Source organism: Lampetra planeri, chromosome 4, assembly GCF_965212315.1.
Source record: "Lampetra planeri chromosome 4, kcLamPlan1.2.h2, whole genome shotgun sequence".
Lineage (NCBI taxonomy): Eukaryota > Metazoa > Chordata > Hyperoartia > Petromyzontiformes > Petromyzontidae > Lampetra > Lampetra planeri.
In genome coordinates this window covers 7,743,342-7,770,865 of record NC_136110.1, presented here as the reverse complement: position 1 = coordinate 7,770,865, position 27,524 = coordinate 7,743,342, and the positions used below count along the sequence as shown (strand labels likewise).

The 27,524-nt window shown below is 47.0% G+C and overlaps 1 protein-coding gene across 1 annotated transcript in view; it reads right to left on the bottom strand.

Annotated features, from left to right (window-relative positions):
• PDE6C (phosphodiesterase 6C) overlaps positions 1–20,536 on the bottom strand; it is a 32,959-nt gene extending 12,423 nt beyond the window's left edge. Inside the window, exons 1-16 of the mRNA XM_078593860.1 lie at positions 20,069–20,536; positions 16,334–16,486; positions 15,504–15,593; positions 14,719–14,859; positions 12,650–12,724; positions 12,414–12,478; positions 10,887–10,953; positions 9,700–9,747; positions 8,158–8,307; positions 6,963–7,106; positions 6,390–6,455; positions 4,738–4,884; positions 3,513–3,620; positions 3,040–3,149; positions 1,704–1,791; positions 1,019–1,119 (exon numbers count right to left, since the gene is read on the bottom strand). Of these exons, the coding sequence (XP_078449986.1) occupies positions 1,019–1,119; positions 1,704–1,791; positions 3,040–3,149; positions 3,513–3,620; positions 4,738–4,884; positions 6,390–6,455; positions 6,963–7,106; positions 8,158–8,307; positions 9,700–9,747; positions 10,887–10,953; positions 12,414–12,478; positions 12,650–12,724; positions 14,719–14,859; positions 15,504–15,593; positions 16,334–16,486; positions 20,069–20,536 (2,021 nt within the window). The remainder of the gene's footprint in view (positions 1–1,018; positions 1,120–1,703; positions 1,792–3,039; positions 3,150–3,512; positions 3,621–4,737; positions 4,885–6,389; positions 6,456–6,962; positions 7,107–8,157; positions 8,308–9,699; positions 9,748–10,886; positions 10,954–12,413; positions 12,479–12,649; positions 12,725–14,718; positions 14,860–15,503; positions 15,594–16,333; positions 16,487–20,068) is intronic.
• Between the last annotated feature and the right edge of the window lie 6,988 nt (positions 20,537–27,524).

The following is a 27,524-nucleotide window of genomic DNA, read 5'->3' as shown; positions in this document are numbered from 1 at the left end:
TGTGGCTGGTTTACACGTGCGGTTATTCATTAACCCTGCCAGCCACCTACAGGCCCGACTCAGTCATCACATGCTGCTGTACACACATGCATTGATGCACTGTACAGCACATCAGGACTTTCACAGAACCACACTTTACTCCCTTGCTGCACAAGGATATAATTAAAAGAGTGATCCATTCCTAATGTGCCACACATTGTTAGCATTGGCTTAAAAAAAAGACTCATAGGCTGACGGGATGAAAAACCTATTTAATTTTATGCAGAAAGACGGACGTTCGTCCGCCTTAGCTATTATTTAATTACTACTATAATGAGCCAAGAATGTCTGTTTGTGTGTAACGTGCGTGACGTCACTCCACATGCCGCACCCCCCCCCCTCGTCATTAATATTCATGAGTAGGTGGATTTTTACACTCACCCAGAAGAAAGTCGAGTGGAAATAATATTTTTTTCACAAATTCGCTTTAAATTTCACGTTTCTTTATTGAAAGTGAATCTAATAAATAATTATACGCAGCAAAAAGTGGATTTGGTGTCTTTATTTATTTCTTCAGCACTTGAGACAAAAGGTAAGTCTAATTTATGCTTCTACATTATGGTAAAATAGACATTTCTCGGTGATTTCCAGATATTGTATCGATTTCTAATTCATTTCAACCCCAGCGACCGAAAGCAGAAGAGAATAAAGTATCAGAGCAGTGAATTTGAACAAATTTAAGGTCAGTTATATACAGTGCTACAGTGACATGAAGTGAGGTGTTTGATGACTTCGTTTTGTGCCAGATTCACTGCCATTAATACAGTGCTACAGTGAAATGCAGTGAAGTCTTTGATGAAAAACTTTCGTGCAATATTCACTGCCATTCAATTTACACAAGATACAATTATACTCTGCTCATTTTTTTCGTAAATATTACAGCTTCCGTCGTCCTAGGACGGGCAAAAGGGCTAATTTCCTATAATCCTCCACGGCAGTGCGCGACGAGGGGGTGTGTGCACACAGACCGATCCCTTACTTGAAATAAAGAGCCAAGTCGGTGGCAATGATGGCGACTTCCATCAGGTGGAGGACGGTATCGTACTGCCGACGGTTCAGGTTCTGGAAGATGTTCAGAGTCTGCAAAAGAGGGCGACGCGAATGCGCCGGTCGTCAGTGCCGCTGCCAAACTCAATGGAGCGCGATTGCTAATTCAGTGGCACTGCAAGGGGACGTAATGAATCCGCGACAGAATTCATGATAAATTATGTTACAGTTTCAGGCCCATATGTGGAGTAATTGAGCGTGGATTTGCCCGTATACGATTTTTTTTTTTTGGGGGGGGGGGGGTATGTTCTTCTTGCACAAATAAGGAACAGTGAAACGGGAATCGTCATAAATGATACCGACTTTTTCCAGCGTCAAAACGATCCTAAGCTCGATCACTGCTCAATCACTGCTCGATGCTCGACCAGAGCTCGAACACGAGACCATTAGCTATCCTGAGCGTTGACGTAATTTATCATTCATTCTGTCGTGGATGCATTGTGTCCTGTTCCAGCGCCTTTCTTTTTTTGGTGGCGGTTAAACGTGGGCACAGTGCCTGGCCCTCGTCGCTAACTGGTCTGCGCACATTAGCGACGGTAATGCCGCTGCTGTGTTATTTGGCAGCGGTGCTCAAGCACAAACAAACAAAAACCGAGCTCGTCGCGCTCGTCAGTAACCTCGTCGTTGAGCAGGGTTTTGGCGTAGTCCAGGTGATGTCTCTCCATGATGGACGTCCCGTGGAGCCTTGCGAGCGGAGCTGCAGACCTACGAACGGGCACAGCGCGCAGCGGCGGCGTATGAACACACACACAAGCGGGGTTTTAACAAATTGTTAGGTTGTTTCGGTAAAGTCATGTAGGTAAAAAAATTAAATTAATAAAAGTAAAATAAAATAAAAATAAAAATCACGACGTGTCGAAAGCAACACACGCTTCCGCCTTCAGGTGGAACCGTCACAGCACGATAGCTGTATCAAGTGAGAGAAATTCCAATAAAACAGTCCTTGTATATATACTGGTTGAGGGTGGGAGGAGCCAAGGTAGGCCCTGAATATTATTTTTGTGAGGTTAAGTGCGGCTGAAGCACACCATTCCTAACAGCGTGCCCTTGAGACACAGGGCAGCAGCGGTAGACAGTGATGCCAATACCGTACTGGTGATATCTAAAAAGGAAAACAAACTGGTACGTAGGCTGTATAAAACACGCATGCAGCGTGTAAAAGTCACGTGACATGCAAGTAATGCTGGGAGTACCGAGCTGTGCCTGTATATTTGGAGTTTGCGTGTCTCTCTCCCCGTGGTTGCGTGGATTTTTCTCCGGGTCCTCCGGTTTTTCCCTCCACATTTAGAGAGACACGCGTCCAGAGTATTTGGCTGCTATAAATGTCCACGCAACAAGCCGCTTCGTTGAGCTATCATTTGTGGCCAGGTCGCTTAATGTAAAAAAGCTATGTAGCTCAGTGGGCCTTACCGAGTAAAATAAAAAAATCTTTTAGTTATGGTCACAATATCAACTCGTTTTCGCTGTCCGCAGCAACCGTCGACTCGTGTGCGATTCTTACTCGTTTCTTTCCAGCACGCTGTCACCTTTTTACATCCTTTATATTAAGTTCGCTTGCTTGCTTGCGTGCTTGCGTGCATGCATGCTTGCTTACGACCGTGCAAATCTCTCGGTCGTTTTTTAACCCACTTCCCGTGATCCAATCGAGCTGACATTTTCCACACAGACTCGTTGTGCGTGACAATTAATTTTCGTGAAAAAAAACTTTCCAAAATTTTACGCTGTTTAGGGAAAAAAATTATAATATTTAATTGCCAATTGCTTAATGCTGGCAGACAATCATCTGACCCAAAGGTGGCAGCCATCTCAAGCCAGAGGACGAGAGGACTCTAGCCGCCACGCAAATAAAGGATTTATAGTGAAAAACTTTGTTTTTACGGGTTAATTTTTATCCGTCTCCATTTCCCCCGCGGTTCACGGGCGAGTGCTAGACGGGGACCACAACAGCCTTACTTCAATTGGTAGAGGTTGTTGGTTCCCCTGTGGTCGATGTCGTGGCAGAACGCCGCCGCCACCATGGCGAAGGCGTCCAGGTCCGTGAAGTACTTCTTCAGCTTCCCCGTCTGCGTGGGCAAGAAGAGCCGCCGCGACGTTTAGCCGCCGGCGATTCATGAACAGAGGTGGCCAAGCGGAGGGCCGCGTAAATAAATGCCGCTTTTCGGAAGAGTGTCTTCAATGCTGGCTAGCCTTCACGCTAATGTTACGTTGCTAATGAGTATACATGCGTGAATGCGTTTGTGGAAAGCCTTTTACGAGTCAATTCATTGTTGTCTCAAGCATCTCGTGATGTACTCTTGCAAGCAAAGCAGAACAATATTTGTTTTAAGCACAACACGAGGGTGTAAATTATGCATTTTTGTCGCTGTTAAGAGTCCAAGCAATGGCAATATAGAGCCGTTTTCGGGCAAAAAGACGGAGGTCCTCACCATCAGCAGCGAAAACATCGTCTGGCCCACGTTGAAGCCATGGCGCCAGTTGTGGTAAGTTATAGTGCGGTAGCCCTTGCTGACGGTAATCATCCAACGCACCAGTGTCTGGAAATAAAGAAAACAAATTAAAGTATATTAATTCGAGAATGCTGTGGGGGGGGGGGAGGCGTTCACACAGCAGCGGATACATCGTGGGTGATGATGGCTATGAATTGGAGCATTGTGTGACCCTGGACAATGACATTTTTTACGTAGGTGTATATTCATCTCGGTGACTATGTTTAATGTGCGATTGGCAGTGGCATTGTCTGTTTGCCAATGGCCTCCCTGGTGAACGGGAATTAAATGGGGCCTCATTCTTCATTCTCCTCCCCTTTTGGTAGCCAGGAGGCTGGGCCCCCTCCAACCCATGCGCCACGGTGCAGTTGCACTGCCTGCACACACAAAAGCTACACCGCTGTGGATAAAGCATGTCCAGGCCACTCGGCCTAGATACAGGGCTTGTGCCGCTCTTCTTAGGTTGTACGTTACCATTGTGATTCGCTGTTGCGTTACTGCAATGACGATTATAACACAAGTAGAAGAAGCTATTGCTTGAACGGAAACACAAATGTTGATTTAAAAAAACATCAATTCCACACCTCAGGGCTTGTAAGTCCTCGTGGTGAAACATATTGTTCGCTCTACTCCACTTAAGCTGCATAAAACTTCACACGCAATTAGAAAAAAAAGTACGCTCAACTAACCCCTAAACACACCCAATCTCTTTGGATCTTAGAAGCCAAGCAGAGTTGATCCTAGTCGTGAGTTTGATGGGCGACCACCACAACTTGCCAGGTGTTGTAGGCGTGGGGCTGCGAGATGGCCGGCCAGGAGATGGCAGTACTGAGGGTCACCCCCCTTCATTTGTGTGGTGGAGTTTCGTCGGCTACTCTCGCTTCTTCCCACTTGAAGTGCGTTGGTGAAGGTGGCACGCACCGGACCGACCGATTTGCAGCATCACTCGCCAAGTGGCGTTAACCACGGCTGCGAATCGAACTCGAGTTACCGTCAAGTTTGTCGGCGTATTGCTCTAACTGCTGGCGCCCTCTGCAATGACTATTGCTGTAATTCAGTACAATGAATGAATAGACACCACTGACTGTTTACGATTCGTTCATTCGCGGATTTATCATTTCCAATGCTACTCGTTGCGAAACAGAAACACGCCCGATAAGTGTACCTCCGGCGGGACCTTGAATTTGTCGACGACGCCCAGCTCGAAGAAAATCCTCATGCCTCCCTTCACCAGGTTGAACTCGGTCTCCTCGAGGTCGCTGAAGTGGAACTCGTAAAGTTCCATCTCTTTGGGGTCGGGCAGCTCCTGCTTCTGCACGGCCCGAAACAAAGGTCGCGTTACGGCCACCGCTGTGAATGACCCCTTGGCGAGAGTGATGCCTCCTCGCCCAACTCTTCTTCTCGCTTGCGTCGTGGCGAGAAAGAGAGATGTGACGGTAATCGCGGAGGGACTTGAATTCTTAAGTCTCTCCGTGAATCGAACATCACCATCATCATCATCAAGATCAATGGGCAGATAGCCCGTAGGTGTCCACTGCACATTTCGTCGTTTCCACTTCAGTGACCTCGAACGTAGCGCTTTGCAATTTCCCGGCGCTCTCGATGGAAAGTTGCCCAGAAAATATTGAGGCTCAAGAACCTCCACAAGTTGATTTGAAGCTTTCGTGACTGCAGGAATCCATACTCTTTGGTTCTTTCGGTCAAGTCACGTAGGTGGAAAAATTTCTAGATCACGACGTTTCGATCGCAACACAAGCAACCGTCATCAGGTGCGAATCAAACACAGCAATCATCCACTGGTGGTGTGTTTAGGGGCGGCTGCGAAATTCAACCCTTTAGCTAGTACCGATTTTAGGCTGTCGGAGATTGGGCTGTTACTATGATTGATGACAATCTTGTTAACATCTAACTTTTTAATGCGTGGCTCTGGCCACACAAGGTAATGCCGATCGCCTTTACACTCTCATCTGCTGCTGTTACTTCTCCTAACTCTAAACGGATCTTGTTAGGGCCAGCCTAGCTCTAATCTCAGAGAGAATAAGATTGCTCCGATTTGAACTTGATCATTTGGACAAGACTCTCTTATAATCACACTTAGCATTAACAGATAAAATATCCACATCTGAATCGGACCATGTAGATAAGATGACAGTTTCTTCAGCTACTTGAATGTCAACCAAATGTAAAGTTAACTTGATTGCGAAATTCAACCTCCTGTCAAAGTGTATCAGCAGCGAGTCAAAAGAGCTCTTCATGACAACAATAATGATCTTGACTTAAAGCTTTCGGGACTGCAGGAATTCATTTTCTTGGGTCTTTCGGTAAAGTCACGTAGATAGGTTTTGTTATTTTTTTGTTATTTTCTTTGAACCTATCTACGTGACTTTACTGAAAGACCCAAGAATAACAATAATGATATGAAAATATAATAATAGTTTTACCCTTTCTGGCAATAAAACCAAATAGAAAGCTTTTGTAAGGAATCATGTCTGCATTAACGGCACATACTTGTGGCGAACATGCAAACAAAAACACATGCTCTGGAAATATATGCATTGTCTTTGAAACTGATTGGTCTACACCAACAACAATGATAATGCAATGCATAACACGAGTAATTTTTCACGGACATAAATAACCGTGACTCGCGGAGCCACGTTCAGTGTTGCTAGAAAGCTGAGCAAGAACAGGCGGGGCCTTTAAGAAGGAGGTGGGACCTTTAAGAAAGAGGTGGGGCCTCAAAGAATGAGGTGAGGCCTTTAAAAGACCAAACGTGAACCCTGCTGGAGATGCGTTCACTCGCTCTTCGATACTTACGACCAACTTTTTGAGTTCAGCTTCTGAGCAGTTTTCAATATCCTTGTCCAGGATCTCTTTGTTTTTCTGAAAGACAAATTTTTTTCCCCAGTTGTTGAAGAAGGACATTGACTCAACAAATGTAACCGCACAAAATTAATATCAGATTTGAGCCTGAATATTGAAACTGAACGGGTCCTACCTAGAAGCCGTGCAAAATTATTATAAATAGACAAACATTCAATTTCTCCATTTTAAATAATACCTTTTTGTTCTTTAGCCTATGGGCCTTCCAGAACAATATTTTAAAGGAGAATTTAAGTTGGAAAACTCTGGATTAGTCTCAACTCTCTTTCTCAGTTAAAACAGGTCTGCTTATGAATATATGGCTTCACAACTTTGTTCTCGAAGGTCTAAATTGGCAAAAGACTAAAACAAATATTTTACATAGAAGAATAAACGTAAAACATTATTATTATTATTTTACACATGTTCCTCCCAGATGGTGCCTAATGTGTAATAAGGCAGTCATTATCAATTCACTGTGGGATGACGGCCTCCCCAGAAGTTCCCTCGAGACCATCAAACACGTACTATGACGGTTTGAAGCTCGCTGTTAGTGCACTTGTTGTGGTAAAACAGCATCTCCAAGGCAATGTCCTTCCTGAACTCAATCTTGTTCATCTTGTCATACGTGTCCGTGTTCAGCACGGACCACCCCAGGAACTGCGTCAGGGCCTGAAACGAACGACGGACAACAGAAAAGGATTGCTGCTCATCACAGTGATGGTAAGATTTGTGGCTTAAACACGTGATTCGTAAATATTAGGGATCTCCTTGAACACGCTACTGTACGTGGTTAGACGATCAGGGCGAGATTTTAACCGGGCCTCTGCGGGGCAGCGATCCGGGAAATATTTATTTACCCGACACACCACATCCAGTATACCGTTCGCTATCTCTGTGTCATCGACTGCAGTCTACCTGTGACCCGGAAAATATGAATCGAGACATGAAGTCCTGCGTAAGAGTATTTATTAGCTGTGACGTCAAAGCTCTTCGCTCGACTTGAATTGAGAAACGTTTCCGACTTTCATACTCTCTGTGTCAGATTGAGTAGTGTGGATGTTTGATACGAAAAAACAAGCGTACCATTCGCAGTATTTGGCACCCAAATTTAAAACGAGTATGCCTCCGACCAGATCATCCTGAATGTGCCCAATCTCATCAGATCTCAGAAAATGAGTGAAAAGTTGAGCCTGGTTAATACCTGGATAGTGGGCTGCCTGATAATACCAGGTGCTATAGGATTTAGCTGCAAGGTGGCCAAATTTGCAGCAGGGCAGTGGGTTCGGGTACCTATTTGTGCAGATTACTGAGTGATACCTCCTCCAGAGGACCCGGAGAAAAATCCACGCGACCACGAGGAGAAGATGCAAACTCCAAATACACAAGCATCAGGGTCGGGATCGAACCCACGATCTCATGCATACCAGGCGAGGAAGATAATATCTCGCCACCGCGGCGCCCTGGGTTTTTAAACGTGGGAGGAAACCGGAGCACCCGGGTAAAACCCCACGTGTGCAAGGGGGCAACGCTCTATCCCACTTGGAACACGTGGGGTCCACATTTTTGCTGCACCGCCTTCTCCTGGCAAGCCAGTGTACGGCACCATCCTCGAACGCTCGCACGGAGGGAGCCAAACAACTTCTGCGCGGCGATCCACCAACCTCGATGCCGCATTACAGGCAGCCACGCGCGCAGCCACCGCGGTTGATGAAACGCTCACCTCCATGATCATCTCGTCAAACTCATCAAAGGGCTTGCCGTCCTTGCGGTTGAAGAAGGTGGCGACGCCCACGATCTCCTCCTTCTTGTTGACGATGGGCAGCGAGAGGACGTTTCGCATCACGAAGCCCGTTTCGTCCACGGGGTTGAGCTGCGGAACAAATCGACAACGGAGCGACGGCTGCTTCGAAAAAAAAACCCAGGAGGTGGACCGTAGATAAGGATTCCTTTTATCACGCTGCACAAATTAGCCGCGTTCGGGATCATGCCGAACCAGCCCGGCTTGGCTCAAGAGCCTCCGAGTTGTTTTTCCACTGCAGAACCCGAGCTGTGCTGCTGACATCATCATTTAGATTATTCAGATTATATTGCTGCTCCAAATGTTCACGTGATAAGCCAGTTTGTTGAACTATCATTCGTCACTTAAAACTTTCGTGACTGCAGGAATTAATATTCTTGGTTCTTTCGGTCTGATGAAGACCGCTTGTGTTGTGATAGAAACGTCGTGGGTTTTTTGCTATTATTATTATTTTCAATTTAGTTTAATTTTTAATTATAATTTTATTGTATTTATTTTATTTTCTATCTACGTGACTTCACCGAAAGAACCAGGAATATATCATTCGTGGTCAGGTTGCTTCTAAAAAAGAAGCTAATAGCTCGGTGGGATTCACCTGGTAAGCTAAAAAATGGTTTAGTTGTATTTGTGTAATATTTCTCAGCGATGTGTTTACCTTTGCCTATAGTTTGCACCCCTATCGTGTTTTTGTATTGTTTGTTGTTGTAACGTTCTGACCTGCTCCGACCTGCACATCTGTGAAAACGAGCTTTATCACTCATCGGATCTGAACACCATTGAGATCAGCGATGGGCAACCTAGACTTGAGCGGCCTTAATTTGCCTCAGTGGGCCGCAAGTTTGAAATCGTGCTTGTGCACTAATCGTGACGGCACGCATCACCCTAACACACTGAGACCAGGACACCACGAGGGGCTCCACGGGCCGCAGGTTGCCAACGGCTACTTTGGATGCTGACATTGTGATCGGACCCAGGAATGCACTGCCACAAGAACAAACCGTCCCACAATGCATTGTGCCGGCAACATTTGTATCATTTTACTTTAAAAATAAAATTAGTTTATTTCGTAATACTCTTGATTATCGAAGGGTTTGTCTGGTACTGAATAGCAAACTAGTAGGTGATTGTTCAAATGTCTATTTAAAAACTGGTCATCAGAAAACATAAAAAAATTCATTATCATCAGGCCGCATGGTGTTAATTGCAATCTACAATCCTTTATTAACCCCATCTCTCTGTCCTCTCTATTAATGCGTTATGAAGAAGAGCCATTGCCATGTTGTTCATTGTGTATATATTTTGTCTTCTAAGGCATTGTTATTTACGAATTAGTTTAGTTGTTAAATGTACTTAGGCACCACTGCCATTACAGCATCACTAGAAAAGTACGCAAAAGATTGGCCAGTTGTTTTGTACACGTGGGGTTATCAGTAATTCGAGTGGTATAGCATCTGGTTTACTCACAGAAAACTTGAACATTTCATCGGCAGGAGCGTTCATAATGTTGCAGATCTGCATCACAAAGTGGACAAACGGTTAATTATTAACCTGATCAATACGGTAACGACAACGACAACTGAATTACGTACCAGGGGTGGAATGATTCGCCCTCCCTGGAATATTTATGACTTGGCAAGATTCACGGTTGTGATTTTATTCAATAAATACATTTATTTTTATATTACAAATAATGAAAGCACCCCGAGTGATTTTAGACATTACGTGCAATGCAATGAACATTTATAAATGTAACGCATATAATGCGCATGCTGTCAGTTACAGTAAACCTATAAAATAATAACATGACTAATGAAATCAATGTCATATAACCTTGATTCCTTCTGTTACTCCAGAAAACTATTTGTAATGCACAAATATAATTGTTAATGTCAATATATTTACAACTGTTACTTCTCTTATTTGTTGATTCCTAAATAATTGTTTTACGAAAAAAAAGTTTACATTTTAAAGTAAAAATGAGCGGCTAGAGGCGCAATTGGACAATATTTAGCAAAACGGACGATACAATTATCCTGGATCTTCTATCGTACGATAGATCTTAGCATCGTCAACTCGCAGCATCCTATAAGCCAGGCCTTAAGTTAAGCTGGAGCTGTCTGGGACTGTGCTCAAGAAAACATTTTCTCCAGCCCCACTGCCCCTTTCTGATTCTGATTCATGCCCCACTGCTGCTGAGGGGCACGGGAGAGGTTGGAGAAAGATCTCATGAGAAGTTACACCCGGAGCCTGAAATCTACGAGGCCATCGATCCGACTGGAGAGCAATTCAGGAAACCTTACGAGGGAGATGCATGCCAGAGGTCGCAAACGGGTTATGATTCCTTACCCGTACCCGGCCGCACCAGGGTCGCAAACGGCGACCCGTACCCGTACCCGGCCGGGTACGGGTACCCGTTCCGTACCCGTACCCTACCCGAAATGAGTGACAAACGGCTACTCACCAGTGACTCACGGCCTACCCGTACCCGGCCGCACCAGGGTCGCAAACGGCTACCCGTACCCGGCCGGGTACGGGTAGCCGGGTATCGGGTAGGGTACGGGTATCGGGTACCCGATTGCGACCTCTGATGCATGCCCTGCGTATGAATGATCGTATGCCCCCCACCCTCTGTAGAACAGTAGGCAACTTACAAAGCCGGATTCTGCCACGTAGACTGGAAGGCCGCTGAGTAAGGCCCAGTGGTCATCTGGTGGAGTTCTGTGAAAAGGAAAGAGGCATTCGTTACAAATATTTTTCATGACTCTGCGTTTGTCCTTAATCCTGACCTCATACATCGCGTGGGGCAGAATGAAAAGTATCTAAAGCGACACGATCCCTTCCCGATGGCGTAGCATGGTTGGCACGGGCCCATGGTGCAGATTATTTCGATGGTTTTGCTGCTGTAAATTGCCACATGATAAGCCACTTTGTTGAGCTATCATTTATGGCCAGGTTGCTCCTGAAAAATAAGTTGATATCTCAGTGGGCTTCGACAGGTGGGATAAAACATTGTTTCGTTTTGTATGTTTACGGGTGACGTTTGCCTTTCCTGTACATTGCACTACTATTGTGTGTGTTGTATTGTTATTGTAAAGTTGTTTCGATTTAACGCTTTCGTGACTGCAGGGATTCATCTTCTTGGTTCTTTCGGTAAAGTCACGTAGAAGGGAAATAATAAAATAATAAAATAAAACATGTATTTTATTATGTTTTATTTGTATTACTTTATTATTTCCCTTCTACGTGACTTTACCGAAAGAACCAAGAAGATGTAAAGTTGTTATCGGCGCCTAATGGACATCTGTGAAAAAGAGCTTTGCACCTCATCGGATTTCTCCAGTATCAATAAATATTATGATTAGGAATGAAATTATCTTTTCCCACCCACCCACCGCCCAGTCCAATCCCCCCACCTGTCTTCATAGCCTGGCATCTGCCCCCCTCCACCCACCCTGACACGTGGGCCCCAGTGCAGTTGCACCGCCTGCACACTCGACATCTACGCCACTGATCCTTTATAGACGGTGGCGATACTCACTTATTTTTGTATTTCAGTCGGAGATGCAAATGCACGTTGAACAATAATGGTGAAGACCTTCCCAAGTGGAAATGTGATTGTGACAATAAATAATTTTGAGGTCACTGGAAGATCTCGAAGCGACGTGACGTCTGGCGCCATTTGGAATATCTCAAAGTTATACGACATCTGGCATTTGAAAGAGCTCAAAAGTGAGGCCTTAATCAGCTTTTTGACAGGAAATCTCTCTCCGACCTCTTTATAAAAGTGGCACGCTGTAAGGTATTTAAAAGTGTATTCTCTTATTTCAATTCAATGCACTTAAGGCAGCGTAAGAGCCTCAGGGGAAACCTGTGTACAGATAAAAAATCGTATCAGCAAATGTTCAAGACAAATACAAATGGCAGCATCTGCTGTAATGGTATTGAGTATTTATATATGTATTTAAAGAACATGTGATATTCCATTTATATGTGAAGCATTACGCCTCCAAAATAAATGTCCTTGATTTTGGGATCTGGCATAACAAATTAGGACATTCCATTAAAATACAGTACTATTCGATCGATGACAAGTGGAATTTCACGTTATGAGAAATGGAGGCAGTGGTATAACTGGAGTGCAAAACGTTAACATGCCAGGGTCTGTCCGAGTAACTCACGGGATGACTTTGATTTCTTCCTTGCCAATGAGGATGTAGTCAATGATCTTGTAGAAGTGAATTTCCTGAAGATAAAAAAAACAAGCGGCGGCTGAATTGTCCGTACATGCGAAAGAAGTCCAACGTGCAAACGCACATACATACACGGACGACGGGTCGTCAAGGGGCGCGTGCGAGCGTTGTTGTTTAAAAATAAAAAAAATGCGAGACTTCGTTTTCCGGCAGACAAAACTCACCCTTCCGTCCGGAGTTTTGGGGCCTTTGTAAGGTGCGACCTCGCCCATTTGAATGGCCCACTCGTCAAAAAATTCCTGCAGGGCAAGGGCCACATAAGCGGTGGTCAGAACATCACGAACGCAATTACAGACCATCACGGGACCTCCCTTGCCAGTATCAAAATATAGGAACAGGTTTTACCCTCTCTGGCAACATTAAGATGTTAAAACACCAAACAGAAAACTTTTTCAAGGAATCACGTCTGCATTAACCACATGTACTTGTGGCGAACATGCAATTAAAAACACATGCTCTGGTAGTATATGCATTGTCTTTGAAAAGTCGTCCTCTGATCGAACACTGTTTGAGACTAGGCTCTAAAGAAAGCTGTCTCTGGTGTGGACCAATCAGAGTCTAGGGCAGCGGTCCGGCAATCCAGAACCCTGAGAACGACTTTCTAAGGGTGCTTTATAAATGTAAATGATTATTATTAAATTATTAACCTGCAGTTCTTTAAGGACTGCTTCGTGAGGTTTATTTATTAAGGGCCACTGTCTGGTATGTACGCGCATTGCGGCTCGAGAAATATTGAGTTGTTTACCGAATTCGGAAAAAAAAATGCTTCTCCTTTGTTGTTTTGGTTGCTGAGCCCTGATGTTGGGATTCAGTGGGAATTTTCTGGATGAAGGAAACGCTTAATATGTGCATTGTTATTTGAAAATGAGCATGTATTGATGAGTGGGCTTGGGTAGGATACATCGCTCGAAGTCATCGCGGCTCATGGATTCGACTGATACTGCTCGCCGAATGGCATCCAGGAGGGAATACAGCCGAGAGGATCACCACAGAGATGGAGCCAATGAGATGGGCTCGTGTCCAGGAGCGAGATCGATTGTAACATCACATCGCCATAAGTGATGGCTTTAGCACGGAAAGGCCTTTGTCCAGGAGTTAACAGACCAAGACAGATGATGATGAATTGATATGTGTTACCAGGCCCGAGAGAGAGAGGGAGACTGTAGAAGTGAAAAACTTGAATCCCACGAAACCACCACAGCATCCCTCACAAGTGTAAATTTGCATAGACATTGAACCCTGAACTCCGCCAGGCTCCTGAATATTCTAGACTCCAGAACGATTTGCAGTGATTGCCACTCTCTCGTCACTCGTGCTGCTCATCCCCGCAGACCCCGGGTGGGGAACCTTTATACCTCACCGAGGGCTGAATAGAACTGTCAAACATGTTTGGTGGTCCGCACATTAATAATACGCACCGTCGTCACCCAACAATATTGAGAAAAATAACTTGTGACTGAGCGCAAGACAATCATGAAAACACCGTTTCCAGATTTCAAATATCCTCCCCTCTAATACCTGATTAGAGGGGTTAAGAAGATTGTGGTGATGGCTTAGTACAGTTTGCAGGCCTTTTCGAAATGACAGGCCTCATGTGGCTGTGAGCCTTATCAAATTAAATCACGGGCCATACCTGGGCTTGCATGCCGTAGGTTCCCTCCTATAGAGGTGGTACGTACCGGGGTGTAGCGAGCCATTATGTAGCCGGTGTCTACATCACGGTCCGTGCATGGGGTGGCTACATCGACGTCCGCATATAGCCCCGCCCCTCGGGGGCAGGGGGGTATATAGGGCGGTGCGCGAGAGAGCTCGGGGAGTCGTTGGAGCCAGTCAAAAAGGAAGACGGAGCAAGCTAGATAGGACCCTGGGACTGGCCCCGCCGTCCTTATCAGGGCCGGGACTCTGTGTGGCTCAGCTCAGTGGTGAGACCCTGGGAACCCCCGGTTCCCGATGTCCTTATCAGGGCCAGGTCCGATGGGCCAGTGGTTGGGACCCGTACCCTGGCTAGGTCGGGTCAGATAGCCTCCTCTAGGAAGGACATAGCCGGAGGACCTGAGAGCGTAGCTGGTGTCAGGCACGCGTAGCCGTAGGCTGTGTTCCTAGGCAGTATAGCTGACTGTTACTGTAGAGTGTTATAAATAAATACGTGTTGCCTCCGTCAACTCGTCTCCTGCATCATTTACACCATTACACTCCTATCGCTGATGTGGAATGTTTCGCTTCCTCAACAAACCTTCTGCTTGGTCATGTCCAGCAGACCGACGGAGTAACGCTCGCAGTTGAGGTAGCCGCGGACGGTGTACATGGCCTTGTGGAACTGTCGCTCGATGTCCGTGAGTTCCTCGAACACCTTGCTGGCCGCCCACAGCAAGACCTGCAACAGAGCAGAGTCGGACTGTAGCCACTGCGGCCTGCACGGAGTTCACGAGCAAGGCGACTTGGCTCGGCGAGCCAATAGCGACCACCTCGGAGCGCTGAGCCGGTTGCGCCGCTGAGATCGTGGGTTCAAATCGACAACAGCCACCCCGTGTGACATGAAAGCCGCGTGTTTTCGAGTGGTAGCAGGGGGATGGACTCAACTGACTGCCGGGGATTTTCTGTGTAACAAATAAACATTGAATTGAATTGAAGAGAGAGGAAATGCCAACTCCTTAAGCTCTGTAAAAAAGAGGTATAGATACGGCTCATGCGCAGGTCACTTGCAAATGAGAGTTCCCATGATATTTTTCAGGCGTGACTTTTTTGAGAAGCTGTGCAACAACAAGGTTTTGTGCATTACATACACGCAGGATGATGACATCACGTGACATGCATGGTATGATGGGGGAGCCGACCGATGCTATGGTGTGCATTATAATTCGTATTGGATTCCAACCTGCACACATTTTTTTCAGTTGTGCTGGGTAGTTTTGTTTTTATATATACAAAAATGGAACACTTAACATTTCGAAGTGTCCAAGTCAACGGTGAGAGATTGTGATTGGCTCAAGCGTGCGGTGGCGGAGTGTCGTTGCTTACCTGGCCCCTCCGTGTCTCGCACGCGTGCATGTATGAGAGGTAGTACGTCTTCAAACAGACTGAGGCAAAGATGAGGTATTTCAGGAACACCTGCGGAATAAAAACGCGAAGAAAGTGTCATGATTCCGATTGTGTTTACGAAAACTATGAATGACTGGGTGTTTAAGGTTAGCGATTTGTTGTATTATCTGGCTGTATAGCAAATGAAAAAATACAATTACTTTATTATGCAAGTTAAAAATGTATGTGTTTTAATATGTGTTTTTGAATCTAAGGCCCCTACATAACGTATGCTACAGGCCCCGCACTAGTTTAATCCGGCACTGTGATAAGACTCTGCATCGTTGGCTTATATTGAGCCAATGTACTCCCAGAAGGCCCGTTTAGCGGGTGACAGGAAGTGTTTAAAAAACAGAGACGTTCATTGTTTAACGTGGTGGGACAGTGACGTGACGGAGATGTCATGGGTGAGATCGCGTAAATATAAATGTGTCGTTAACCCACCACCACCCGACACTGCCAATGAGTAAGTTATGTCACGTAAACAAAACGAGCAAATTAGTTACTGCTTCAACACACCGGTTGTGTGCGTGGAGGGTAAACTCCATAGAATTGACAATTCCGAGTCTCGATACGTTTCGCTGGCGATTACAGCGACCAGCTTCACCGGGGCGATTTGCCAGAATTGTCAAGACGTCTTCCTGCCTACGTTTTCGTCGCATCGACCTTTATAGGTCAGGTCATTGCAGATGGGGGTTGGAAGATTGGGGGGGGGGGAGGGGTTGTTTGATGAGGTGGAGACAACAACGGTGACAACGGTGACCTCTTACCTCCGTGTCCAGCGCTGTGAACGCCGTCCCGTTCACTTTGTTTACGGCCATTATGACGGCGACCACTTCATTGCCGTTCATGATCGGGGTCCCCAGGATGTTCTTGGTGGTGTAGCCCGTCAGCTTGTCCACAAAGTTGCTGAACAGCTTGCCCTTGAGCAGACACACACACACAACACCGATGACAAATATCTCACCCCTCCCCTGCCCGTGTAGTAGCCTTCACAGACTGTTGGGGCAAGTGCTGTTTAGCCAGCAGCAGCAGCTGCGAAGGCCGTGGCACGGGACACGGGGGTGGGTGGCCAACACCACGCCCGGCCGTCTTTGTCTCCCCAGTGGCGATGCTTTCACACGGCGCGCCAGGTACTCATTTGAGGCTGAGCCGACTTAGGGGAGACCCAGGGCCGGTTCAGATAATCGTCACTGGTGTTGGCTAACTGCAACACTTACCGCTCCCCACACCACACACAGTTTTTGTCTGTACGATGACAACATCCCGTAACAGGTGTAAAGGCGTGAAGCTGTTTAGCATTTTTCACGTGCGTAAATGCAGGGGTTAATTTCTACGCCGAATTTTTTTTTGCTTTCCGGCTTGTGGCATCCCGGAGGTGGCTAGAAGCCACAGCAGTAGCCAGAGCCACGGCGAGAGGAATCCTGGAGGTGCTGCGGTGTGCCGGGCGCGGACATCGTCAGCTGGAACAGACCCCCCCAGCCTGATGACATTTAAGCCACCGTCCATCCCCCTTGCACTATCGCTGTTGAACGATTAAACACGCCGCGTTCGCTGTGCATGGCGTCAGTTTACGTCGTTGTGACATCGTATTCGACTTTGCTGATTGTCAAGTGCGACTTTGAATCACTTTCGGGGGGGGGGGGGGCACATTCATCCTTTTGCACGTAGAACACACATTTATTGTGCAAACAGCGCTGCCAACGGCGAGCAGCAATGAAGCGGCAATTTATGAGGACGGCATTGGCTTTTCGTGAGAAAGAGTTCCCAAATGACACGGGCGCACGGCTTGTGTAACGCTCAACCACCCACGCTTATCTGCATCTATTTTTGGTGATCTGATTACGATGGGTTCTAATCGCCGAGGCTGCCTCAAGGTCGCGCGCGCTTGCAAAGGCAAAATTGCGACGGAACAATGCGGTGGCTACGAAGGAGACATCACAGTGACACGCGGCTACTCCGCTGCTCCTGATGCGGTTGCCTTGGCTTGGCCGCCTGAATGCGACGTTGTTTCGCTGTTGCTCTTGCAGCTACAAGCAGCCGCAACGAAATAAGCTGTAGAAGAAGACTGACAACTGCATAGCGATCGTGATGGAATTCGGCAGTTGAAAGACGTGCCACCTAAGAAAGTTTTTTTTTTTGCCGTAAAGTTGGGTCCTAAAGCTGCCATACGTGTCCCTTAAATACAACTTGTATAATTTTAAAACGCGACTACTCCGCTGCTCCTGATGCTGTTGCCTTGGCTTGGTCGCCTGAATGCGACATTGTTTCGCTGTTGCTCTTGCAGCTACCAGCAGCCGTAGCGAAAGAAGATGTAGAAGAAGACTGCCAACTGCATCGCGATCGTGATGGAATTCGGCAGTTGAAAGACATGCCACCTAAGAAAGTTTTTTTTTTTGCCGTAAAGTTGGGTCCTAAAGCTGCCATACGTGTCCCTTAAATACAACTTGTATAATTTTAAAACGCGACTACTCCGCTGCTCCTGATGCTGTTGCCTTGGCTTGGTCGCCTGAATGCGACATTGTTTCGCTGTTGCTCTTGCAGCTACCAGCAGCCGTAGCGAAAGAAGATGTAGAAGAAGACTGCCAACTGCATCGCGATCGTGATGGAATTCGGCAGTTGAAAGACGTGCCACCTAAGAAAGTTTTTTTTTTTTGCCGTAAAGTTGGGTCCTAAAGCTGCCTGCCATACGTGTCCCTTAAATGTAACTTGTGTAATTTTAAAACGTGACGACAGCAGAAACTCATCTCATCCACGGCCCTATTACCCGCAGCTCATATTGTCCACGGCAGCTGCAGGGTCGGCGAAAATGCCCATTGCCCGTGATTTTTGTTCGTGGTTAAGAGGATTCGCGCGACAAATTCACCCCATTATCCGCGAGTTTTTACCGCACGGATAAGGGGGGGGGGGGGGGGTAGGATCCGAGTTATTGTTTCCCCACATCACCGCGGATACGAGGGCTTCTCGAGTCGTTCACAACCAGGATTACAAACCAAGCACATAGCCTCACTTTAAATATATTTATTTCCACCGAACACACGGTGAAGAAGCCTACCGGCATTTCGCTGATGACCACATCACCCTTGAGGCACACGATCTTGTCATTCCCTCAGAAGCCTAGCAGAGCTGAGAGTCGTTTAGTCTTCGGATGGGACACTGCCTGGCAATTCAAAACGTTGTAGGCCCTAGAGTGGCGACGTGGCGGGGAGATGGCAGTACAGGAATTCTTAAATCGATCTGTGCAGAACGTTGAATGGCATCCGTTTGTATGCCCGTGGTGGTTTTTCTCGAAGTAAATAGATTTACTTCCCGCATAAAAGCCAAACGCTCATCAATGGAATTGACCAAATATCGCAATGCAGGACTCTTGTGAAACATCTACTTCCGATTCATTGAGGCCTTCCTTGGGAAATAAAAAAAGGGGCATTACTGTTGTGGTCTTTCCTAAGAACACTAAATTGTGATTAAAAAACTTAGCAAAACTGATCCAGGAGTCGCCAATGAAGATGTGTGTTTTATGTTCAAACAATGGAGCCGTGATTCGCATTGCTCTATAATTGCATGCCACTCTCGTTTACTCCGTAAAAAAAGTTTAGCAATTGAATGAGCACGAGCACGTTGATAATAAGCACACCGAGAAGATTGGTACAGCACTGTAAACACTACACTGCAGTACTTGCTATTGCAATAAAGTGCATTCATTCTATTGCATTAGCAACTTTAAAAAAATGATAAGCAGACAACACGTCGCCTAGATCATCTGTCTCTCCGTAAAAATGTAGAAGTACCTTTTGTACAATCCCACGGTCTTCTGAGGGTTAAATTTAGTAGCATTAATTCAGTACAAGCAAAATTCGGAACTGGTTTTGACAGGGCAGCGTCTCATCAGCAGAGGCAGGCTTGCTTGAATCAATTAACATCTGGCAGCCCACCAGTATTGATTCAGGCACATACATGTTATCAGAATATAATTTTCTGATCATGTTCAATATAAGGTCGATTATGGCTCGTGCATTGGATTGATTATTTGATGCAATTTCTTGAATAGGTAATTTTACGTTCTAGATGTGAAGCTTTCGTGACTGCAAGGATTCATATTCTTAGGTTTTTTCGGTAAAGTCACGTAGGTAAAAAAATTGTGTTGCCTCCGAAACGTCGTGATTTTTATTTTACTTTTATTTTACTTTTATTAATTTTTATTTTTACCTACGTGACTTTACCGAAAAAACCTAAGAATAGGTAATTTTACGGCCACCAACTGGAAATAGTTCTAACGTTATGTTTGATGCCAGTATTATTGACTGATATTATTATTATTTTTATACCTTTTACAATCTCGGCCATTCTAATTTTTTTTTCGCAATTTGTTATCGGCGCCTGTCAGAGCTACGCGACGTCTCGTGAGCAACGTCGCTCTCGCGGCCCAGGACGGCCACCGTGGCCGTGTGGCCGCTCTGCGTCGCCACCGCCTCTTCGCCCCGTTGTTCGGCGGGCGCACCACTCACCTCGCTGACGTCGTGGTTCACCGTCTTCTTGAACTGGGCCACGTGTCCCACCACTCCCAAGTCGAGCGGGAACACGATCTCGGCCTCGGGCTGGACCAGGCACTCCTCGAGCGACGAGGTCCTGGTGACGTCGAAGAGCCGGGTGGCCAACTCGGGCGTGCCGTTGCGCTGCCGGTACATGAAGAGGCTGCAGCGGTCGGCGTCGATGAGGCCAGCCAGGTGGCGCAGGCACTTGTGCATGCACTTCTCCATGTTGATGCTCTCGGACATGTTGCACACCAGGTCGAAGAGGATCTCGCTCTCCTGCACCTTGGAGATGTCCACGTACGAGGGTGCTACGCCGCCCATCCGTTCGTCCCACATGGCCGAAATCAACCCCGGGCGCAGCTTCCTGTTGAAGTATTCCTGCGCAAAGTTCGGGTTGGAGTCCAAAAATTGCTCCACGCTGTCCTGGTTCTGGCTGCCCATCTTTGATCGCTTTTCCGATTCGGAACAACAATTTAAAATATATATATACGTGCGTATTTCTACGGGTCAATATGCAGCAGCGCGTCCGTGAGGATCTCTACACCATCCGTGGGGGTCTCTACACCGTCCGTGGGGGTCTCTACGCGTCCGTGAGGATCTCTACACCATCCGTGGGGGTCTCTACACCGTCCGTGGGGCACCTGCACAGCAACAGCGGCAGCAGCGCCCAATATTGGCAGTGCCTTTGGTTTGTTAGGTAGGCTCCGGTAGACTTCCCATCACGTCGATGACTCGCTTCGGTGTCGCCGGGGACTGGTTTTGGGGCGTGCGGGCGGGCGGGCGGACGGACGGCTCGCAAGGGACTTCATTAAATAAGTAAGCCTATTGCGCTTGCTTAAGCCCCGTCAATGCGATTCGCCGTGATGACGCCCACAGCATCGTTTTTGTGTGTGTGTTGTTGTTGGGATTCTTAATTTGCCTTGAGGTAGCGGATGATTTGTCCGAGGCTGCCACCGGTTTTATGCGCAACCATCAAGCATCCAAAAAAAAACTACAGGAATAGAGCTGGCAGCAAGCGGCAAGCAGCATCATACGTGGCCCGCCAACTTTAGCCACGGGTTGACAAGGCAACGCACGAGTTCTCCATCTCGCTCTCCATGGCCGAGGCCGATTCAAAATACAAGCTCATGTGGATTCGCATTTCTCATCGTAAATCCTGAAACCGTCACTCAGGACATCTCGTGCATGGCGCTCGAGGGAGTGCACTGGAAAACGTTTTAACCGACGGTCGATAGCCGTTGAACTGAAGTGGGTGAGAGGACACGGAGATGTGTCTTGCGATGGAGCTCTGCAAACCGCGTGGTAGTTCGGGTCTGGAGTGCGTGTTCGCGATGGAGCAGTGAACGGCTCCAGTAATGCAATGATAAGCCCCCGCGGTGACCCGAGTTCGATCGGTGGCCACGTCCTACATAAGTCGGCGAGCGCTTGCTGAATTAGTCCTGGGCTCCCAACCAGCTAGCTGAAGTAGGGTCAACAAGCACCATGATCAGCACGGTGTGGATGTCATGTTTCCATCCCACAAACGTGTTAATTTTAAGCAATTTACAAGGTGTGTGAGCAATCGACACAGTTTGCGTCTTTGGCAATGAACGTTAGCAAAGAACACTGTTATTCATCTTACTTTCAATAATAAGTTCCAAGCCAGTTGCAAACATTTGTCGGATCCTTACAAATAAACTCTAAGATTAGTGGCGTCATGGTCAGGACGCTGCAATCCAGAGTACTCCGTTTCGATTACATCTTCCAGAGATGCAGTCGTGAAGCTACGATGCCAGTGCATCGCTGCCACGCCGTCCCTCTCCGTCCAGCGGTACGAATGAGAACAACCCAATCTTGATTTGAAGCTTTCGTGACTGCAGGAATCCATACTCTTTGGTTCTTTCGGTAAAGTCACGTAGGTAGAAATAAAATAAACTAAATCACGACGTTTCGAACGCAACACAAGCGCCCGTCTTCAGGTGAAAATCGCGACAGCTGCGACGTCTGCTGACCATGTGCTGCTTTTGGATGGCACCACTCTTCGATCTGACATTAACATCACGCTAATCTCTCACATTAACATAGCCACTTCCGTGCCCTCGTCGAGGAGGCCGCTCTCCTATCTTACGGCTACATGCTATTTTCTCACATTAACATCACTAGCACCTCCCACTTCTTTATGACCCTTGGGCTACTTCCATTTCAAACTTTTTAAAACAGACTGCCTCAGCAGCAGGCCACACTTTACCACCTGATGACGGACGCTTGTGTTGCCCCCGAAACGTCGTGCTTTATTTTATTTCTACCTACGTGACTTTACCGAAAGAACCAAAGAGTATTTGAGTGCAACCCAGTTTGGTCCGTCGGCAGATTTAGTGTGGTGGGGAAGAGGTGTGGCTAGAAGAGTAGGCCAAGAGTTCCCTTCATTGGAAGCCCTTCCGCTCACAGCGGCGTGAGCAGGCCATTGCGGGGCCGCTCCTTTATCCTTGCTTACATACCCATAGGCCTGCCGCCATGCAGTGTGTACACTCGCACGTGCCAAGCCGCGCATCTGTGACTCTTATTCGAATCGGTTACACACCGTGACTTTCCGTGACTGGTAATCGATTCTGGTTTATCCGGTTATCGATCAACAACACCATAAAACTAGCAGGCAACACGTTACTAAACGATACAAAAACATTTTATTTCCATCGCAAATTAAATTGAACCTCCGCGTACCTTCTGATATTTCGATTTAAAGCTTTCGTGACTGCAGGGATTCATCTTCTTGGTTCTTTCGGTAAAGTCACGTAGAAGGGAAATAATAAAAATAAAACATAATAAAATCATTCTCACGACAAGCTTGCGTTGTGGCCGAAACGTCGTGAGAATTATTTTATTATGTTTTATTTTTATTATTTTATTATTTCCCTTCTACGTGACTTTACCGAAAGAACCAAGAAGATACCTTCTGATACTTACGGTGCAGTGTCAAATCTCGTTGAAAATAATGACCCCGTCAAACCCCTCCCCCCAAAAAGAACACAATTGATCAACAACGTATAAACGTTACAATGCATAAGGAAATTCATTTGCTGTCGCGACGTCTACCAATAATGCAATGCTAATCCCCCGCGGGCTCGTTTGGGGGGGGGGGGGTCTGTGTGTTATTTGTAACCTCAGGACATCTCGTGCATGGCGCGCGAGGGAGTGCTATGGGTAAGCCACCGGGCACTGGAAAACGTTTTAACCGACGGTCGATAGTCGTTGAACTGAAGTGGGTGAGTGGACACGTAGATGTATTGTGTCTTGCGATGGAGCTCTGCAAACCGCGTGGTAGTTCGGGTCTGGAGTGCGTGTTCGCGATGGAGCAGTGAACTGCTCCAGTAATGCAATGCTAAGCCACCGCGAGCTCGTTGGGGGGGGGGGTCTGTGTGTTATTTGTAACCTGGGAAATTAAAGCCAAACACTCCATCCACTCTTAAGCCCTCTGGGGTCGCGCCGATGCACAGGTGGATTTTGCCCGCGCAGGACAAAGCGGAAAGTTCAAGTCAGCGAATCTGCCGTGCGAGTTATCCCCCTAAAGCCTATTTAATGGAGCTCTATTCTGATTCTCAAGGATATCCTTCGGCTCAGGCAAGACGTGCCCAAAGCTCCACTCTGTTCGCGGCCTTTTTGTGGTGTGCGTGGCGCGTGTGTTCACTCCGCGCGCAAATGTGTCGCCTCTTTCCCGCGATCGTGCTGCTTCGGAGTCATTGCGGCCCACCCCCGCCCCCCCCCCCCAACATGAAATGACGTTGACAGCGATGGCAACACCGCACCGATAAAGCGACAATGCGCCAGTGGTTACTTTGATCTATTTTTTTTTTAAATCACAGTTGTTGAGCACAGGCCTAAAGGGGGGCCCACCGGACATCAACAAACGCCACTCGTGAAGGTAGAATAGAAGGGAAGTTATCACCGGGTAATTTGTTTTATTGAGCGAGGTGATAAGAACTTGGGACGAGACGAGGGGAGCAACTTACAAAGTCGAGCAGTGTGAGGAAGGCAGCGGGAGGAAGAGTAGCGTGACCTGCAGTGTGGTGGTGGTGGTGGTTGAATGCAGTCTGGTGGACCTGCTCCTCAACATGGGTGGAGGAATGGTCGAGTGAAACTCAATGGGAGTAGTAACCGTGGCAGTAGCGAAATAATAAGCACGATCTCATATTATCATTATCCACGATGAATTCACTTCTCAATCGGACACCATCGCTCACAGACTTGCAATGTGGCGAGATGTTAAACTGCCTGGGTTCGATTCCGACTCTTACGCCTGCTTATTTGGAGTTAGAATTTTCTCCACGGTGGCCGCGTGGATTTTTTTTCTCCGTTTTCTCCTCCACATTCAGAATCAACATCACGCGTTTCCATACGATTGGCCAATTCCTTGAGAAATCGTTTGTGGCCAAGTCACTTGCGAAAAAGAGCTCCATAGCTCAGTGGGCATTACCTGATCAAATAAACAAAGACACAGATCACCCGTATAGCCTTAAGCGGCTGTAGGAGCAAGTGCTGTTAGCGAGCAACCTATGAAGGCCGGCACAGCACGCGAGTGGGTGGGTGGCCAGCACCACACCCGGCCGCCTTTGTCTCCCTAGTGGCGATGTTTACCCACCACACCAGGTACTCATTTGAGGCTGAGTCGACCTAGGCGAGGCCCATCACCGGTTCAAATAATCGTCACTGGTGCTGGCCGTGAGCGGGAATCGAATCCGGTTCGCCGGGTTGGAAGCGCAGCGCGCTAACCGCTGCGCCACCGCTCCCCAACACGTGGCACTTTTGCACACGAGCAGAGTTCATTGCTCCGTCTCCTCGTGCGTGGTGTCTGGCCCGCCTCTCGGCTCCTTGGTCGCCACTCTTGTCGCGAGTGACGAACATCGGCCATCGTCTCTGCTCGTGGCGACCCTCCCCAGGTGACACGAATCATGGAATGAACGTCTGTGTGTGTGTACGTTCTCTAAGCCGTGTGCTCGGTTGATCGCATTTGGTTTATTAGGGGTTTGAACCAGCTGGCCAGGATTGGGCAAAAGCACTTTGCGCCCAGACAACTGGAGAGCACAGTATTTTGTGTCACTAACCACGCGTTAACAACTAACAATGACATGTAAGAATCGCAGTTAAGAGACACACATAATATATCCTGGAAAAAAATTTGTTACTTAAAATCTCATAAATTGCAACTCCAATTAATGCAACTCTCCTCGCTTCTTTTTGCACTCTTCAGACTCTATTCTATCGTCGTTGTTAGGTGTAAATAACCCGTATTGATCCATGCGAGCCTCCACCAGAATCGTAATCGTCACTCCAGAGACCATGGCATCCCAGCAGCCTCCAGGTGGGGTTGATGAGCTCCTGTTGAGATCATGTCCCCCGAGATACGGCAGGGTCAACGTGATGCCCTGTTGGGTTTGCCTTCGGTTGTCGACGAGAAAATCGTTGTGCTGACGTGTCGTGCTCTTCCCTCGGATTTGGCCGCGCTTTCTCTCTGCAGGGGTTCCTCTCGGTTTCCTGCAACTCAACAAAAACAGTGGCCACAAACTCGAGCCTCCTGGTTACCCGAGTGACGAACGAGAAAGTCACGTGGATCGATGGAATCAGCTCGTGCGCAGGCATTGATGTGTGTATGTTGAACTGCTTTCGCACGTAGCCAAACGCGCCGATCAGAGGTGCGGGGTGAAGGACGTGAGTGTCTGTCTGATGTTTTTTTCTTCTTCAAAATATTCAGTTCCTGAACGATTTAATTCCCGATTAAGCTCCCGGCCAGCACATGGAGCGAAACGTCGGACGTCGTGCCGAACCACAGCAGCGGCAGCAGCGGCAGAACCGCGAAGTCCTTCACAGCAGGTGAATGGTTGCGTTGCAAGACCAAGCGTGATGGCAGGCCTTCATCCAGCAGTGGATAAACTAATTGCTCGTAATTATAATGAAGTTACGCAACGAATATATTGTACTCTACAAGAACAAGCATTACATTGTTCGTACACTGTATGGCCATAGGGTCTTCAACAGGCGTGACAGAAGGCCCCGTTGAAACGAAGCTTACTTTACCCGATTATATAGAGCTTATGTTATTTTTAGAATAGTGGAGTAATTGTAGCTTCGCAGCGGCCTTTGTAGCTTCGCCAACCGTATTTGGTCCACGCATGAATCAAGTTGCATTATTTACATTACGATGCAATGAATGCACAATTGCCAATAAACTGAGTTCAATTTTACTTCATTGCTTATGGCTGCTGTAATCTCTACGGTTACTTGCATTGCACAGCGCTCTCTATGGCATGATATTGGTTGGTATTCTGTTTGATTTTAATATGTGGCAATGGAAACCATATATTGTTGACAATGTACTCATTAAAATCAATACACAGCAAGAAATAGGTCAGAACTCTCCTCCCCTATTGCACAATGTGGTGAAGCTCCGTGTCTTCTTGTGGGAGCTGCTCTATGTATCCAAGCCTGGGGTTTGAACACGATGAAATGTACTCGCACCGTACATAGCCAACAGACCTGGTCTTCACCTGAGGACGGCTGCTTGCGTTGTGGCCGAAACGTCGTGAGAATTATTTTATTATGTTTTATTTTTATTATTTTATTTTTCCCTTCTACGTGATTTTACCGAAAGAACCAAGAAGATGAATCCCTGCAGTCACGAAAGCTTTAAATCGAAAATTAAGTGATTTGTCTATCTTTTCTCGATATTGCACTCCTATCGTTTTCTTGTATCGTTTATTGTTGTAACGTTCTGACCTGCCCCAATCCTGGACATCTGTGAGAAAGGTCTTCATAGCTCATCGGATTCCTCCAATTTTAAATAAAGATTCTGATTCTGTATCAGCCATCAATGGTTTCGCCTTCTCTGTCTCTCAATGCAATTTTAAGCACGCGACCCTCCGCACATCTCTGCGCCCTTTTCATCTCATCCATGTCCGTTTGTCAATGTCCATTGTTTCTCATTCCCAAGTCACCGACGCACGAGGGTGGGTGACGGTAGCACATTTTCAAATGAGCATCGCTACGTGACAGTAAAAAGAACCAACGCGTAAATTATGTAACGTGCTTTGGTAGACAATTATATAAGCGAGTGCGTTTCTAAATTAAAACCCACGCGTCGAAATGCTCAAGGCATGCAGGACACAAAGCTTATTAGCCGTGCATCATTGCCTTTGACCTGGAAATGAAACTGAATGCGATGAACGCCGAGGCTTTCAAATCCTTTCGAATGCAGGGGGCCACGCCATGAGTCATTCGCAGCTGGTGATGACACAGACACCTCCGACCTAATCTCTATCCGACGTGGTTAATAAAAGCCCTATTGCTGTGGATTCCCCCGCAATCAAAGTCAAATTACAGGGGTTGCCCTAATCTGCCTGCTGCTATGCCAGTCACAGCCTCCTCCGCTCAGAACGACAGCGACAATTTCTCCAGAATC